This window comes from Myotis yumanensis, unplaced genomic scaffold, assembly GCF_028538775.1.
Source record: "Myotis yumanensis isolate MYYU_CA2020_CCGP unplaced genomic scaffold, mMyoYum1.0.hap1 SCAF_7, whole genome shotgun sequence".
Lineage (NCBI taxonomy): Eukaryota > Metazoa > Chordata > Mammalia > Chiroptera > Vespertilionidae > Myotis > Myotis yumanensis.
Genome location: NW_027223758.1, coordinates 22,062,636 through 22,080,879, shown reverse-complemented (window position 1 = coordinate 22,080,879; position 18,244 = coordinate 22,062,636). Strand labels below are relative to the sequence as shown.

Here is an 18,244-nt window from a genome sequence, read left to right as displayed (position 1 = left end):
AATGTTGCTACTATTATGAATCGTAATGTAAATATATGATATTCAGGATGGTCTAAGGCGACCCCTGTGAAAGGGTTGTTTGACCACCAAAGGGGTCGCGACCCACAGGTTGAGAACCGCTGTTAAAGCATGTACTCATTTTTTGGGGACACCCTGTATATACCAGGTGATATAAGTAGATTCATAGATTCATTCAATATTTATGGAGTGCCTGCTATGTGGTAGGTGCTTCATATAGAATCATTGGCAAAAGAGAAGCAATCAAAGCCCTCAACGAACTTCCAGTTGAGTGAAGTAGATGGACAGATAAAATCAATCATATCAATACACATTTAGGCCCTGGCTGGGTAGCTCAATTGATTAGAGCGCTGTCCCAATACACTAAGGTTGCAAGTTCAAGCCCTGGTCAGGGCACCACACAAGAATCAACCAATAAGTGCATAACTAAGTGGAACAACAAATTGGTGTTTTTCTCTCTCTCAAATCAATCAATCAATGAAAATTTTAAACTACACATTAAAAAATATAATTACAACTAGGATAGGTACCAAGTAGGAATGTTATATAATGCTATGAGTTGCTACTTGAAGGATGAAGAGGGATTAAGTAAACAGCTTGACAAATAGATTAGGGATAGGTTCCACACAGCAAGAAAAGTATATGGAAAGATCCACTAATAGAAAAAAGCTGGAAAGCATGTCTAGATTGCAGATAGCTAGGAGCCAAGCAATAATTAAAGTGTTACACTATCCAAAAACCATGTAGAAGGTTTGACTTTGTTGTAAAGTAATGAGAAGCCACATGTTTTCAGAAGGAAAGACATCGTATTTGCATACTGAAAAGATTACCTTGACTGCGTTATAGAAAACTGACTGGAGGGAGTCCAGAGTAGATGTGAATAGAGAAGTGTAGTTCATACTCAAGGCAAGAAATGAAGACAGCACTAAGTTGGTGGAGGTAGAGATGTGGAGAAGAGAATGGAGTCACTTCTGACTTCAGAGTCAATTAGGAAGTAAAACTAATAGTGATCAGTGATGGGTTTAGTACGGGGCAAAGGAGTTTTGGAAGTGTGAAAGATGAGTCCTAGCTTTTTGGCTTGCAGACCTAGCTAGACAGATAAACAACCAATGTTGGAAAAGAACCAATTTGTTTGTTTGGTAGAAGCAGATTATGAGTTAACTCATAATGGATATGTTGAATTACAAGCACCTTTGAGTCATCTAAGAAGACATAGCAAGAAGACTGCTGGCTTGTAGCTGTAGACTAAATAAAATTTTTGACTTATTCATGTGCAGTGATAACAGGAATTGTGATGTGACTAACATCACCTCTGAAAAGAGGGAAATAATAATTTTAACTTTCCTGCTAAATCTTGAACTTTGTAACTAACTTAGTTACAAAGGGTGGTCCTATAGCAGTGATGGCGAACCTATGAAACGCATGTCAGAGGTGACACGCGAACTCATTTTTTTGGTTGATTTTTCTTTATTAAATGACATTAAATATATAAAATAAATATCAAAAATATAAATCTTTGTTTTACTATGGTTGCAAATATCAAAAAATTTCTATATGTGACACGGCACCAGAGTTAAGTTAGGGTTTTTCAAAATGCTGACACGCCGAGCTCAAAAGGTTTGCCATCACTGTTCTATAGTCTTAAAATAGTCATTCATTGACCAAATATTTATTAAGTATTTAAAAGCACTGAGCTAGGGAAAGGGAAAAGGGAGATGATTTGTAATGTGATCCCATGCTTTTGATGAGTTCATAACCAAAAAGAAATTGTTTGGTGATTTATGAAGCTATATTTTAAAGCACCACAGAGAGAGACACATCTAAATTTGCCTGCAGAGAGGTATTTATAATAAGGAAGGCTTCACAAAGATGCCATTTGATCTGAAACTAAATGGAAAGGATTTTTTAAAGAGAAAAAATAGGAAATAGGCTTTATTTTAGTACCAAAAAAGAATGGGAGTAATAAAAAATAACCAGGCAGTAGATATGAAAGAATAAAAAGAAGGCATTATTATAAGTTCTGTATATAGGATTAGAAAGACACCATCATAATGGTGAAATAATTTTACTGTAAGATAAGCATCAGAATTCTCTTTTAATCAACATGCTCAGAAATAACATCTTGGGGGCCTATGCCTAACAATTATAGCAATATTTATCAAGAATTAGTCATTTCATACCATTTTCATGGTTTTTGCATATCACCAATATTTTTCATTAAATTGAATTTTTTAAATTGAATTTTAAATATTAGCTTTGTTCTAAATAAAATCCCTGAAATGTGGTAGTTACATTTTTTCCTAAGATGCTGAAGTAAATACATAACTATTAACATAAAAAAAGTTTTGAATATCTCACATATGACATCTTTTCACATGATAGTAATACTACATATCACACTTTGGGTGTGATACATGGGAGATTTAAAGAGATGTAGTATTTTAATATTTTTGACAATATTAGATATATTTGGAGTATTCAATTTTTGCTCAGAGCCCACCACATACAAAGCCTTATGCTAGATAATGTGGGATTGCCTCTATTCTTAAATGGTACTGCTCTAGTAGAGATTGTAAACACTACTTATCCAGTTCCTTAAAAAACAGTTTTATCATTTTCCACCAAATTATAAAATTGTTCATTACAAAAAAATTAAGAAAATATAAAGAAAGAAAAGATGACTAGCAATTTTTCATTCAGAGATAATTGGATGGTTATTTTGGTACATAACTCCCTAAATTTGTTTTCTATGATATATCCACTAATTTATTTTTAAGTAGCTAATCATACCATTTATGCTATTTTGTAGCCTATTTTTAAAACTGCATATATCATAATCACACTTGGATGTACCATAACTTACTTATTAATCGATCCCCTTATGATTTGTTATCATTTAAAAAATATATATATTTTTATTGATTTCAGAGTTAAGGGAGGAGAGACAGAAATATCAATGAGATAGATACATCAATCGGCTGTCTCCTGTATGCCCCTACTGGGAATCGAACTCGCAATCTGGGCATGTGCCCTGCTCGGGAATGGAACCATGACCTCTTGGTTCCAGGTTGACACTCAACCACTGAGCCACATCAGCCTGGCTAAATTTTTTATATTGATTACACATTGAAATAATGTTTTATATACTGGGTTAAATATAATATATTAATATAATTAATTCCACCTGCTTTTTACTTTTTAACATATTTTATAGGAAATTCAAAATTAGATATTTCCATTGGACAGTGCTACTTTTAAAAAAATGTTTATTAAATTTATTGGGGTGACTGAAACGTACTGCTTTCAACCAGGGCTCCAGTTTAGAGAGCTGTCTTTTGCAATAGAGGATCTGCAAAAGGGCAAGATAAGCTGAAATCAAGGCAAACTCCACTCTCTAAGCAATGCACTGTGTAGAAAAGCTATGTCTACTCATGTTAAGAGAACCTGTTGCTTCACTTAAATATGCTGTCCCTCACCAAACTGTGAGTTCTGTGTGTTCAGAAGGGCATACCTTTTTCTAATTTTCACAGACATTATATAAGCTAACAGTAGCCCTGAGAGGGGAACCATGTCTTACTCATGGTTTATCTACTAAATGCTAATCACTTACAGTAGTTAAATGAAGAAATAAATGAGTACCCAATTCTATTATCTTCTTCAGGCACAACTCTTCTTATCATTTGATGAGAATATAACAATACTTTATCTGATTAGAGAATACAGCTCTTCCTAGTGCTCACCACAAATCCAATTTATTGTTTAACCCCAGGACTCAATTTTTTATATCTCTTCTAGCCATTATAGTACTAAATCAAATATTAATAATAATTATATGGTTTTTTCTTTCGTACCTTTATACTTTTAAATAAGCACTGGATACACCCCATTATACTGTAAAAATACGTATTGAATAGGCTTACATTTAAAAAAGATTAGAATAAATATAAATAATGTAATACCAAGGAATCCTTAATTTATTCCAACAAACCTGACTGCATTTCTCTTCTTGTCTTAGAATACTTGATCTTGGGAGATTTCACAATTTCAGAAGTGCCTGAGTCTACTGTCCTTAGACTTCCTTTGGGACACAAGTCTGTATTCTGTTGAACATTACTTTTTTCCCCTTTTGTACTTTTTGGCATAAATTCTTCACTATCTTTCTTGGGACTTATTTTTGAATCTACCTTCTTATATTTGCATGAGTTTTTCATTTTCTGAATTTTGTCAGAGTTATCCAAATCATTTTTATTTCCAGAATCCTTTTGGTTAATTTTCTTGGTTTCTTTCTTTTTCTCAACTAGATTTGATTCAATTTCATTTTTCTGGGGTTTTTTCTTCTTTATTTTCTTTTGGTTTAATGCTTTGTTATCTTCATCTGAGAGATCTGAATCAGAATCTGAAAGATCGTAAAAACGTTTCAAGTCCTCTGTGGTGCTGTGGGTGATGGGGCGTCCTCTTTTATCCACAGCATAATTCAACTTGAACTTTTTGTCATGAAACATTGCTCGAAATCTCTTGTCAATTTTGACTTTTCGATCCTTTTCTGGCATTTCCCAAAATCTTGGGTCCTTTGTAACCCGCTTAAACCGCGGGTCACTCATTATCTCTTGTTTGGATGACATTTTTCAATGTCTGACTGGACAAATGCTTGAAGAAACCAAATACTGAAAGATAAAACAAATGTTACAATAATGAATGCTTAGTAATATAATTAAATGAGATGTTTCAGGAAAAAAAATACTAATTCACAATATAATCTAAGTTAAATGCAAATAAAAGTAAAAAGTTTAATTTCATTTAGAAACTTAGTCTGAGTCACATGCAGAAAACCAAAAGCTATCAGAATATCCCTTTCAATCACAGAGTACTTGAAAAAATAAATTTAAGGCGAAAGCAAGCAGAATTCTGGGACAAATGCTTACTAACCAACTGTACTCACTTGGAATTTCTCTATTTCTGTTTGTATAACTGTATGCATTACAAGTTAAAAGCTAATGTAGTTAAGATTCCCAAGCTTCAACTGGTCTCATTTTTTTCTTCACATTCTGGTCCCACTCACTCTGTCAATCCTTGCCTCATGTTATGACAAACAGCCTTTAGTTCTACAAGGCTAATCTCCTAACAAAACAGACCAAAATCAAGTAGGGTTTAGCTCACAAAGCTCCCCTCTTTAGATCCGACCATCCTTCAAGAACCAGGCAGTCTCACTCTAGTTAATAAATATCATGTCTTTCTATGACTTCTTATTCTAGAAGTGACCAAGGCCCAAATGGGCTGATCCCGCTCCGCCCCCTAACATATTAGAATACGTGTGTATGTAATTAGCACTGTTTCCTGAAAATAGTCACTAATGGTTTAGTATCTCTCGATCTGAAATTTTGTAAAGAGTCCAAAGCCATTGGTTATTAAGAGCAAAAAGTAACTAACCAAACAGGATAGTGGTGCTTTGTTCCAAAAAAGCAAGGCTTGACGATACAGCTGTATTTTTACCCTAAAATTTTAAAACAATATTTATACGCCAAGAAAAATCATAGGTTTCAATAACCCTCGTGCACACTTAAAAGTAGTAAGAATGCCCTAACCGGTTTGGCTCAGCGGATAGAGCGTCGGCCTGAGGACTCAAGGGTCCCAGGTTCGATTCCCATCAAGGGCATGTACCTTGGTTGCTGGCACATCCCCAGTAGGGGGTGTGCAGGAGGCAGCTGATCGATGTTTCTCTCTCATCGATGTTTCTCTCTATCCCTCTCCCTTCCTCTCTATAAAAAATCAATAAGATATGTATATTTTTTAAAAAGTAGTATGACTAACAGCGTGCCAGGTGGTGGTCTGCGAGTTTTAGATGTGTTAAAGCATTGACCCCTTCCCTCTCATCCAAAGACCAGAGGTAATGCATGCACACGCTTAGAAGGAGAGCATTGGGCAAACTTCCGATATCCAGAGCGGGGAAGGCGGCCCGACCTCACCTCCGACGGACGCCCTCAGCTCTGTGTCCACCCTCTCCTGACACCCACCCTCTAACGCGGGGAACACCAGGGTGGCCCGGAACGAGGGTCTCCTTCCCAGCTCCCAAGCCTCAGGACGCTCCTACAGGACCTGCGAAGGACCAAGGGAGTCTGACAGATGAGGCCGGAAAGCAAGGAAGAAGGGAGCATCCCTCACGATTCCTGTCACAGACTGGTCCTGCCCCCTCCACAGTCGCGGTAGAACCCTATCCCACTCACCTCCTGGGAGCCTTCTCCAAGCCTCACGTGGGGCCGCACCCACAATCCTCTGCGTGACGCTCCGCCGTAATGGCAGGCGACCTGGGCCAAACTACCTCCGCTTTCCCTCCGCGAAGAGCTCTAGCGTAGTCGCCAAAGCTGCGGCGGCGCATGCGCGCGACAGGCGCGCCAGCGAATGGCACCATTCTGGGAGATGCTGCCGCTGACCCGGTTCTGGCTCCGGTGGCGGCGACCTTCGGTGGCGGGGGTCCCGGGGAAGAACCTTGGTGTCCGAAAGGTCGCCTCTGGCGTCTCTCCCCCGGGCAGCGCCTCGCCCAGAGCCCTAAATATCTTCGATCGGGATTTGAAGAGGAAACAGAAGAACTGGGCGGCCCGGCAGCCCGAGCCTATGAAGTTTGAGTACCTGAAGGAGGAGGTGAGTCCGCGGGGCGGGGGAGGGCGGCGTCGAGCCTGGGCTTTGGCCCGAAGTTCTGGCCGGGTCCCGACCGACCCCATCTCGCCGCGTGACCTTGAGCAGCGCCCTGCCTTTCTGGGCCTCTGCTCTAATCACGGAAGGGCTGGGCTCGGATATTTGCAAGATGCACATTCACTCATTCATTCATCCACTCATTCATATTGCTTGAATTATAGATATGTCCAGGGCAAAGTAGACCGCTGCCCTAAATAGATTTCATTCTTGTGGGAGGCGAGACAGTGAACAAAAAATTTATGTCAGCTAAGAAGGTGAGATAATAAAGTGAAGTGGTATAGTGGCTGCGATGGTCAGGGAAGGCCATCGACAGACGATCTGATGAGGCACTAGAATCCACCCTGAGCCTAGCTCGTTAGCTCAGTGGATGGAGCTTCGCTTTCGGACAGAAGGGTCCCAGGTTCCATTTCTGTCAAGAGCACATGCCTGTGTTGCGGGCTCGGTCCCCAGTAGGGGGCGTGCAGGAGGCAGCTGATCAATGATTCCCATCATTGATGTTTCTATCTATCCACTCTCCCTCTCTGAAATCAGTAAAAATATATTTTTTTTAAAAAAGAAAACCAATACTCTTAAAAATAATAATAATAATAATCCACCCTGAGATCTGGGGAGGAAGGCTTTGCAGGCAAAGGGAAAGACAAATGCAGAGCCCCTGAGGCCGAAAGGACCTCGTTGAGCCCCCTGGTGAGAGTGTGGGAGAGGAGGGCAGGGTGGGCCCAGGTTGTAAGAGCCAAAAGGGGTAAAGACTTCGGGTTTTCTTCTCTATCTCAGCTCCCCATTTAATATGGTAATCTCTGGCCACATGTGGCTACTGAACACTTCAGATATGGCTAGTCCATAAAGTGCACTAGATTTCAGTGACGTATGGAAAAGGATGTAAAATATTTCACTAATAACTTTTTATATTGATTCCATGTTGAAATTACATTGTTTATATATTGGGTTAAATAAATATGTTAATTTCTCCTGTTTCTTTTAATGTAAAGTGGCTACTAGGAAAATTTAAACTACACATGTGGCTCTTACGGTTTTCCATTGGCCAGCACTGCTGTAGAGGAATGTGAGGCGGTTGAATGGATTTTAGCAGTGGAGTGGTAGGATCTGATTTTTGTTTGGGGAAGATCAGATTAAGATACATTAAGATCTCTCGTTTGTCTGTGCTGGTTTGAGAGACCTCCTCTTCTCAGCCCAGGTAGACTAGAGACTGAGGGTTTTCTACTCTCTCAATAGACAGTACAAAGCTGAGGCCTATGTAGTTGGTTCTTTAGGGGTCGAGCAAAATAGAAGTCAAGTAACAAACACGGAGCTCCTACTTTGGTCAGAGCTCTGTGCAAGCCCTGGCCTGATCTGATCATTGATTATCTTCTCAGAGTTCATGATGACATGTATTTAGAAGATTGGCATTCCTAGCCAGTCTTCTCCACGAAAAGCTCCTGTATTACAATTAGACTGGGGCCTGGCCAATGTACAGGACTAGAATAAATGAAACAAAGTATATGAGAGTTCTTTTTATAATAAATACAAGGTATTCATTTTGGGCATAATGTCCAAAGTGGACTCTGGGAAAAGACTTCTGTTGTACCTCCTCCCTTCTCCACTCCTACCCCCCAAACAGATACACATATCTTCTAAACTTTCAGGTCCAACTAGAAACTCCGAGGTGTTTATGAGGGAATGAGTAGAATGTGGGGAATACTAGGCTCCTGCATTCATTTCTGCCAGGTGAAGCTATACCAGCAAAAGGAGGAACCTTTTGCCCTAACCGGTTTGGCTCAGTGGATAGAGCATCGGCCTGCAGACTGAAAGGTCCCAGGTTCGATTCCGGCCAAGGGCATGTACCTTGGTTGCGGGCACATCCCCAGTAGGAGGTGTGCAGGAGGAAGCTGATCGATGTTTCTCTCTCATCGATGTTTCTAACTCTCTATCCCTCTCCCTTCCTCTCTGTGAAAAATCAAAATATATTAAAAAAAAAAAAAAGGAGGCACCTTTTTTATGACCTCTTTTAAATTAGGGTGGGGTTGGGAAAGGCGTGGGAATTGCAGTTTCTTTCAGAATTGGCTGACTTTTTCTAATTGGAAAACATTGCACAGGGAAGTTGTTTATTCATTTAGGAGTACTACAGAATTTGTTAGTAGTCATCAAATGATAGAGTTTTTAATTGAGTGATTAAGTTTACATACTGATCTGTAATACACCCAGCTAATTTAATACTTTTTCACTTTTATATACAATATGCTATAATCTGTGGGTAATTAATGTTTCTATTATTTTCCTGTTGATTTTCATTCTTGTGCTCTTATACATATAGCCTTTATATAAAATATAAAATATAAAGGCTATATAGGTATATATGGCACACACACACACACAGAATATAGTATATGTAGAATATGTTTAGTCTTGATTTTCTTTAACTTGAATTCTGAAGTAATTTGCCTCAATTTGTTTCCTGGGATATTTTATTTCTTATGTTCCTATTTAGCATTTGAAAAGAAAGTTGCTATAGTCACATTGAAATGGGGATAAAGTACTTACAAACATGTTGAAATATAAATAACCTATGGATTGTTAAATACTAGAAAAAGAGTGTTACTTCTCTGTTAAACCTACTCATCTTAACTTGTGTACATCATTGTTTCTTCAATCCTTCAGGTTGGAAGTCGGATTGCGGACCGTGTATATGACATAGCCAGGTAGGTGATGATAAATACTTAACAAAATACAATCAACTTTGACTGGAGACTTGAGATATTAAATGATGAGAGTTTGATATCTGGAATGACAGAATCTGGACGAATTTATTAGAGGCCCGGTGCACAAAAATTTGTGCACTGGGGGGGGGGGGGGGGCGGTCCCTCAGCCCGGCCTGTGCCCCCTCACAGTCTGGGACCCCTCGGGGGATGACCATCTGCTGGCTGAGGCCTGCTCCCCAGCAGATTGGGCCTAAGCTGGCAATCAGAAATCCCTCTGGCAGCCCAGCAGCCCTTGGGGGATGTCCACTTGCCAGCGGGGAGCAGGCCTAAACTGCAGTTGGACATCCTTAGCGCTGCTGAGGAGGCAGGAGAGGCTCCCACCACCACGGCTGTACTGGCAGCCATCAGCCTGGCTTGTTGCTGAGCAGAGCTCCCCATGTGAGAGCACACTGACCACCAGAGGGCATCTCCTGCATTGAGCGTCTGCCCCCTGGTGGTCAGTGTGTGTCATAGTGACCAGTCATTCCCAGTCTTTCTGCTTTTAGGGTCAATTTGCATATTACCCTTTTACTATATAGGATAGAGGCCTGGTGCACAGGCGGGGCTGGCTGGTTTTTTCTGAAGGGTGTCCCGGATCAGGGTGGGGGTCCCGCTTGGGTGCCTGGCCAGCCTGGGTGAGGGGCTGATGGCTGTTTTCAGACTGCCCGCACTCCCTTCAGGGTGGGGGTCCCCACTGGGGTGACTGACCAGCCTGGATTAGGGGCTGATGGCTGTTTTCAGGCTGCCCGCACCCCCTTCAGGGTGGGGGTCCCCACTGGGGTGCCTAGCCAGCCTGGATGAGGGGCTGAGGGCTGTTTTCAGGCTGCCTGCACCCCCTTCAGGGTGGGGGGTCCCCACTGGGGTGGCTGGCCAGTCTGGATGAGGGGCTGAGGGCTGTTTTCAGACAGCCCAAGCCTGCAACTGAAGCTCCCAGTCTCTCCTTTTTTTCTTTTTCTTTTTTTTTTTTTTAATTCTGGGATTTATTTATCTTCTGTAATTGAAACTTTGTTGCGGCTCCAACTCAGAGGCCGGCTAGCTGAAAGCAGATATCTGGGGTTTGTTTAGCTTCTATAATTGCAACATTGTTGCATCCGGAGCTCAGAGCTGGGCTGTGGCAGGCGGGGAACGTTGGCTTCCTCCATCGTCAGGGCAACCAAGCCTCATGTTTGCTTCAGCTGCATGGCTGCCGGCCACCATCTTGGTTGGCAGTTAATTTGCATATCACCCTGATTAGCCAATGGGAAGCGTAGCGGAGGTATGGTTAATTACCATGTTTGTCTATTATTAGATAGGATTAGTGATTTTAATCCCTCTCTAAGTCTCTTCCTTTTCATGTGTAGATAGCAAGTGTTCTTCATTAAAGAAAGAATGAATGGGAAGCAAAAGGCTTAGCTTCCCTCTGAGCCTGAATGACTGATCCACTTGACTTAGCCAAAAGCCAGTAATGGAAAAATAGCTCCAAAAATGGAGATAAAGAATTGACTGCAGCCAGCTGGTGTGGCTCAGCAGTTGAGCCTCGACCTATGAACCAGGAGGTCGTGGTTCAATTCCCAATCAGGGCACATGCCTGGGTTTCGGGTTCAATATCCAGTAGGGGGTGGTACAGGAGGCAGCTGATCAGTGATTCTTATCATTGATGTTTCTATCTCTCTCCCTTCCTCTCTCTGAAATCAATAAAAAATATATTTTTTGAAAGAATTGATTGCATGTGAATTTTTAATATTTACTAAGCCTAGCTTTAAAAGTTTAACTAAAAATAGCAACAGAATCCTTTATCATCTAAGCAAAGGAGAGTCTACCTAGATTTGTTTCCCAATCAGGCTAGAAGAGAATTTGGCTATTTTATCTTAAGTATTCTTAATGGCAATAACTGTTCTATGATAATTATATAGAGGCAGATTTGAGAAAAGAACACTTTCTTTAAGTAATTATTAAAATCTCGGTGGATATTGCTCTATATTAGGCATAGTAAAAACTTTACAGATTCGAATTTATAACTACACTAGAGGCCCGGTGCATGAATTTGTGCACCATTAGGGTCCCTCAGCCTGGCCTGCAGGATTAGGCTGAAACCATCTCTACAACATCCCCCGAGGGGTCCCAGATTGTGAGAGGGCTCAGGCCAGGCCAGGGGATCCCACCGGTGCACAATCAGGGCTGGGGAGGGAGGCAGGAGGTTGGCCAGCGGGGGAGGGACCGCGGGAGGGCTCCAGGGCGTGTCTAGCCTGTTTCGCTCAGTCCGGATCGGTCGGACCCCAGCAGCAAGCTAACCTACCAGTTGGAGCATTTGCCCTCTGGTGGTCAGTGCGAGCAGTTGAGCGGCATGTCATTAGCATATTACTCTTTGATTAGTTAACAAATGACCGGACACTTAGCATATTAGGCTTTTATTGTTTAGGATGGTGGGAACCACATCTTTGCATAGAATTACTCTGTGATGTTAGTAAATCACTTTTTGTGCTTTTTTGTTTGTTTAAAAAACATCATTAAATCAGACCAATATGGGATGAATTTATTACATTTGTCTATAAAAAAGAGAATTTTGTAAAATCACAAACTCTTTTAGTCATATTTTAACTATATCCTTGCTACTTAATAGTGTGGGGATGATTTAATTTCGTAAGGTTAAAAAAAGCTTCATTGTTACAAATAATTGCCCCTATTTCATCTGTTTCATTAGTTCCATTATTTTAGAGATCTAAAAAATAGCTAATTCTCTATACTGTTGTCATTTTATTTACCTGAACTTTAGGCCATTTGTGATTTAATAAATTAAACAAATTTTCCAAATCTGTGAATTTAATAATTTTTTAAAGTCATACTATTGAAAAAAAGAAGTTTGTGTAAAGAACTATGATTATGGATAAAAGCATGTCTTAAACTAATAGTAACTCTTTGGAATTAAATTATCTATATATATAAAAAGCTAGTTGTCTGTCCATCTGACCAGTAGCTATGATGTGCACTGACCACCAGGGGGAAGACGCTCAACACAGGAGCTGCCATGACATGCACTGGCCATCCTATATAATAAAAGGCTAATATGCAAATTGTTCTTATGGCGGGAGTTCGACCGACCGGAAGTTAGACAGGCACTGACCACCAGGGGGTGGTGTGGAATGAAGGAAGGCCCTGGCTGGCAGCCGGCAGCTGGGGAAGGGAGGCCCCAGCCAGTAGTCGACAGCCAGCAGCCGCTAAGGGACCCTACCCATGCATGAATTTCATGCACTGGGCCTCTAGTTTAAAAATAAACTGCACCGCAGATCTGGCGCCGACAAACCAACACTCGGCTTTCCCCAAGTGGGACATGGCCCCGCCACCACACCAGAGCGACACCCCATCAAATCGCAGTCATTGCCGCCAAGACCCAATGACATAAAATGTGGCCCACAGCTCAGCCCAGCCTGGAAACAGTGGCTGTGGGTGCCAGGTAATGACATCACATAGCAACGCCCATCTTCCTCTCCCTAGCGACTAGCCTCCTTGGAGTTTAGTTCCTTTAGCCCAGGAACCCAACTTGCTTTATAGCCAGGTGCAAACATTTTACAGTTTAACCAAATGTTTGTGAAGCATTTTCCCATGCCTCATCTCTTTTGATCCTCACAGAAGTCCTGGAGTAGGTAGATAGGAGACTTGGTAGAATCCTATTTTCTTTTCATTAGCAAGACGCGAATAGCGATATTAAAGTATTTCTTCTAGTTAATTTCCTTTCAATGTGCATGAATACGTGCACCAGGACACTAGTTTAAAATACCAGTCTAAATGTCCTTATGCTAATGTTCTGGCATTAGAAAGAGTAGTTTATATTGTCAGCAATAATCTTGTGATGATTTTTAAAAACTAACCCACAGATTATTTTTTTAAATTTATCTTTATTGTTGAAAGTATTACAGATGTCCTCCTTTCATCACCTCCCGCCATTGACCCCCATCCTCTCCACTCCCTTCCCCTCCCCAGGTCTTCGCCCCACTACTGTCTGTGTCCACGAACCACACAGATTATTACTAGTAAAGGTCTTATTTGCATTATCTGAGGCTCACTTAATACTGTTTTAATTAGTGATAATCATAACTCATAACTAACTTCTGCTGAGCATTTGTACTGGCTTAAATACTTTATATGTACTGTTTACTAAAAATTTTACACCAACCCTGAGGGAGATAATAACTTTTCCATTTTATGCTTGGAGAAACTGAGATACAGCAAGATCAAATCACTTGTTTCTGGTCACAGAGCCAGTAAATTGCAGGCCCAGAATTGTAACTCATGTCTTTCTGGTTTCAAAGCCTGTGTACTTCTCAGTGCCACACTACCTGTGTTCATAATCAAGATAGAGGATATTAGGTAAATAAATGGTTCTCTTTCACCGGTGGTTCTCCTATTGTGTACTGGTGTTATATATTTTTGACATATGTTTCAACAGAACTTGAAAAGGGACTCTTTTGGTTCCAATAGGAAAAATGTTATTAGTGAGTAAAATTTTAAGTTTTCTTGTCACAAATTTTTCATAAGCCTATGGCCTACAATTAAATGTGTCCTGATTTAGTATGACATGGTATATTTTGAGAAGACAGCATAGTACAGGGGATAATGGTTCTGGTTAAGGATTCAAACTGACCAAATTCAAGTTTTGCTGCTTTTTAGTTGTATGACCTTGGGTTAACTTACTGAACTCTGAACAGTTAGCATACTTCTGAACCAGGTAAGACTGCAATAAAAGTGAGGTATTATTTAGTTGGTGTTTTTGTTTTTAGTTTAACATATGGTATTTCATGGTATTTCATATGATGATACCTAAGTCATGAGAAGTAGAAGTAATTAGTATGTTCCTGATAGGTATGTGTAATATTTTTGTGGGGTTTTAAAAATATATATATTTTTATTGATTTCAGAGAGAAAGGTAAAGGGAGAGATAGAAACATCCTATATAACAAAAGCCTAATATGCTAAGTGTGCAGTCGACCAGTCGGCCGTTCAACCAATCAAAGTGTAATATGCTAACGATATGCTAAGGCCACTCAACCGCTCCCTATGACGTGCAGTGACCACCAGGGGGCAAATGCTCCAACCAGTAGGTTAGCTTGCTGCTGGGGTCCAGCCAATCGGGACTGAGAGAGACGGGCTGGACACGCCCTAGAGCCCTCCCACAGTCCCTCCCTGGCTGGCCAACCTCCCGTGTCTCTCCCTGGCCCCGATTGTGCACCGGTGGGGTCCCTTGGCCTGGCCTGCACCCTCTCCCAATCTGGGACCCCTTGGGGGATGTTGGAGAGCCAGTTTCAGCCCAACCACGGAATGACCGGTCACTATGATGCTCACTGACCACCAGGGGGCAGACACTCAACGCAGGAGTTGCCCCCTGGTGGTCAGTGCGTTCCCACAGAGGGAGCACCGCTCAGCCAGAAGCTGGGCTCATGGCTGGTGAGTACAGTGGCAGTGGTGGGAGCCTCTCCTGCCTCCACAGCAATGCTAAGGAGTCCAACTGCTGGCTTAGGTCCGCACCCCGTGGGGAGCGGGCCTAAGCCATCAGTCGGACATCCCCTGAGGGCTTCTGAACTGTGAGAGCACGCAGGCTGGGCTGAGGATCCCCCCACCCCCCGCAAGTGCACGAAGTTCGTGCACCGGGCCTCTAGTCAATGATGAGAGAGAAGCATTGATTGGCTGCCTGCTGCATAGCCCATACTGGGGATTGAGCCCGCAACTTGGGAATTGAACCGTGACCTCCCATCCTGGTTCATATGTCGATGCTCAACCACTGAGCAACACCAGCTGGGCTCATGTTAATCTACATTAACTTCTTTTTACTCTTTATCTGCATATATTATCAAATTAAAACACACTCACTAAATCTGTTCTTTGAATCCATGTCATGGATTCCATATGGAAAACCAGTTGACTGTGAGATCCTGTGAATGGCTGGACCAGATAGACTTTCTCTGTCTGGTATGTTTTCTGGTACTTATAACTTGCAAGGCAGAAAAGAGAGATGATAATACTTTTTGAAAGTTGCATTCACTTACAAATTAGTTCTTAGTGAATTATAAGCAAAATTAGATCTTAATAATTATTTTATGGACTATATTATTACAGACAAAACATAACTTCTGTGTCTGTTTTTTAGAGATTTTCCCCTTGCTTTGGATGTTGGTTGTGGAAGAGGTTACATAGCACAAAATTTAAATAAGGTATATTTATTATTTAATTTACTTTGAGAAATAAAATTGGCTGATTTTAAGGAAAGAATTTCTTAATCAGTTATATGTGGATTATATCAGAATTGCTAATTTTTTTAAGTGGTTTAACTAATGGTTGTTTTGTGTCCCCTCTTAAGTATTTTTCCTTAAAGTTGTTTTTCTTTACTTTGAATCTATTTTATACAGTGCTCCCAATGACAGCTTTTTAAATGTATATAAGATATGTTGCTCTTTATTTCTACTTTGTGCATATGTTTTTAATAATTCTCAATAAAATCCAATTGACATTCATTTAAAGAATGTGATTAAGCTAATATTTTAGCTAGGAAAAATATTAATTTCATTGTGATAAGTATCCTTTATTAATGTTTATACCATTTTATTTTGCACTTTCTAATTCAACCATAAATACATTTATTTATTGGTTTAATCCCTATATATAAGCCACTGTTGGATACAGATTAAAGTGGGATTTTTATATAAAATCTACTTACAGTAGAAAAAAACATACACTTGAGTCAGGACACAGGTAGGGATATGTGTGAGGCTCCCCTGTTGTTGATAGTAGTAAATGCCACAGAAATGGTAGAATTATTACACTGCAACAGGAGTTAAGGGAAAGAAAATATCAGTAAGGGTTCATGTGGTCAAAGACTTCTAAAAGGGTACAGAATCTGATTTGGGATTTAAAAGAAACTGAACTGGTGTTTTATAGGCATTGGAAGTAAAGGCATGGCAGGAGGAAACGCACAGAGGTAGAATACTGTAGGGTGCGTTATAGGGATGTTTAAGGAAGGTTAATTTTAGGATGGTATGCAAGAAGGATTGAAGAAGGAAGATAATAAGAAATAGACCAGTTAGAGGGCTGTGTTAAAGGCAATGCAGACAGGAGAGTTAAAGACCTGCCACCTGTATGGAGGCTGCAAGATATAAAGGAAGGGTTGTATGAAAGAGACCTAGTAGAATCCACAAAACTTGATGACCGATTAGATATGGTGGGAATGTCAAATCAATTCTTCTAGTTGCTCAGACTAAAAGACTTATTCATTGATTCCTCTTTTTAAAATATCTTTAAAAAATCTTTATTGTTGAAAGTATTACTTATGCCTCCCATTCCCCCACATTGACCTCTTCTATCCCTGGTGTTCATCAGTGCATGTGGCCCTGATATGAGTAACCTACACCCAGTGGTGTACTGGAGTTAGCTCACACTTGCTCATGAGGGCTGATTGTTAGCATCTCTTCCCAACTCCGTGTTCAGTGACATCGTATTGATAGTTTGAAATCAGCCATTGTGGGAGTATTTGCACCATGTAAGTTGGCAAATGCTACTAAGCAGTCCCCAACCAACTGCCAGTTATTAAATATTTACCAGCACTCCATTGCTTCCACCCCAAGTCTACATGCTATTCCAACTCTGGGGACTTCTACGATGACTTCAATCTCTTAGTTTACATTTTTGAGTGAAAGGCAGGGATAGATAGTCTGGTTGGCCTAATTTTCACCCCTGGCATTAGTGTACTGGAGCTGGCTTGTGAAAGCCTATTGTGTAACATCTCTTCCCAATTCCACATTTAGCTCCATCATGTTGGAGGCATGAAATCCTCTATTGGAGTAGTTACACCATGGAAATTGGCAAACACTACAACTCAGGGCCCCCTTTTTTGGAGAGCTTGTAGTTAAACATTCACCTGCATACCAGTTGTCCTCAGGTGGCCAGGTAACTGTAGGCTGACCTTTCCAAGTTGTGGGAAGGGAAGTTCTTTATTTTTTTATTTTTTTCAGGGAAGTTCTTTAAGAAGGGGATGTGGGTGAAGTGGAAAGGATCAACATATCTAGCAGAGGAGGGGAACAAGAGTAGAAAGCAGTGATGTTTCTAGGAGACCATTAACAGGTAAAGTGAAGTAGGACTGAGAACAGACAGTTGGTGCTTAGGTTGTTAGTGAAATCGTCTTCATAGAGCAGTGAAAGTGGAAATTGAGGAGAAAGACATTAGTAAGAAGTGGGATTATGGATTACAAACAAAACAACTTTAAGGTGGTTAGAGGAGATTTTTTAAGATTGGGAGGCATCTGCTATTTCAAGAAGATAGAAATTGAAGATGGGTAGAGATAGTAATGGAGGGAGCTGGATCCTAGAGAAAAGAGAACATGGAGGTGTTAATTGGAAAGAAATATGGTATCCTTTCCTCTTTGAAGGAAGGGAAGATAAGTGAAACAGAGAAAAGAAAGGCACTTATTCTCTTCCCTCTCCCCCCTCAATATAAATCTTTCTTTACTCTGTAAGCTCCGAATGAACAACTAAAAGTCTGGAAAACCAATGCAAGCCTTTTGTGGCATAAGAAGAGTGGGGACTAGCTCAGGGCATATTATGCTTTGGAAAAGTTAATACATATGCCTAACCCAGTGGAGTAAATTAAGGATGTTGATTAGTTACACCTGTGTCCTTTATTTAATTAAATATAAATATATTAAGTTTAAGGTTGGGTGCATATATTTAAATCTTTGTAACTTAATATGTGTTATTTAGGTATTTGCACCATAATACTTTTATGCAGAAAAATATCCTTACACAGCTAAAAATAAATCTGTAACTATCACATTCTCCTTTAGA

The 18,244-nt window shown here is 40.6% G+C and overlaps 2 protein-coding genes across 7 annotated transcripts in view; one reads left to right on the top strand and one right to left on the bottom strand.

Annotated features, from left to right (window-relative positions):
* The window catches only part of ESF1 (ESF1 nucleolar pre-rRNA processing protein homolog), a 69,387-nt gene extending 63,062 nt beyond the window's left edge, over positions 1 to 6,325 (bottom strand). Inside the window, exons 1-2 of one of the 2 annotated variants that reach the window (XM_070419893.1) lie at positions 6,240 to 6,325; positions 4,007 to 4,682 (exon numbers count right to left, since the gene is read on the bottom strand). In XM_070419893.1, the coding sequence (XP_070275994.1) occupies positions 4,007 to 4,640 (634 nt within the window). In that variant the 5' untranslated portion in view covers positions 4,641 to 4,682; positions 6,240 to 6,325. Of the gene's footprint in view, positions 1 to 4,006; positions 4,683 to 6,239 lie in introns of those variants that run through there. The other variant, XM_070419894.1, reaches the window with a different exon arrangement.
* Positions 6,326 to 6,402: 77 nt separating this feature from the next.
* Positions 6,403 to 18,244, top strand: part of NDUFAF5 (NADH:ubiquinone oxidoreductase complex assembly factor 5) — a 30,837-nt gene continuing 18,995 nt past the window's right edge. For all 5 annotated transcript variants that reach the window (XR_011472105.1, XR_011472106.1, XR_011472107.1 and 2 more), the window contains exons 1-3: positions 6,403 to 6,654; positions 9,361 to 9,401; positions 15,559 to 15,622. Coding sequence is in view for 2 of the 5 variants with exons in the window: in XM_070419891.1 (XP_070275992.1) it covers positions 6,415 to 6,654; positions 9,361 to 9,401; positions 15,559 to 15,622 (345 nt within the window). In the remaining 3 variants the exon portion in view is untranslated. The remainder of the gene's footprint in view (positions 6,655 to 9,360; positions 9,402 to 15,558; positions 15,623 to 18,244) is intronic.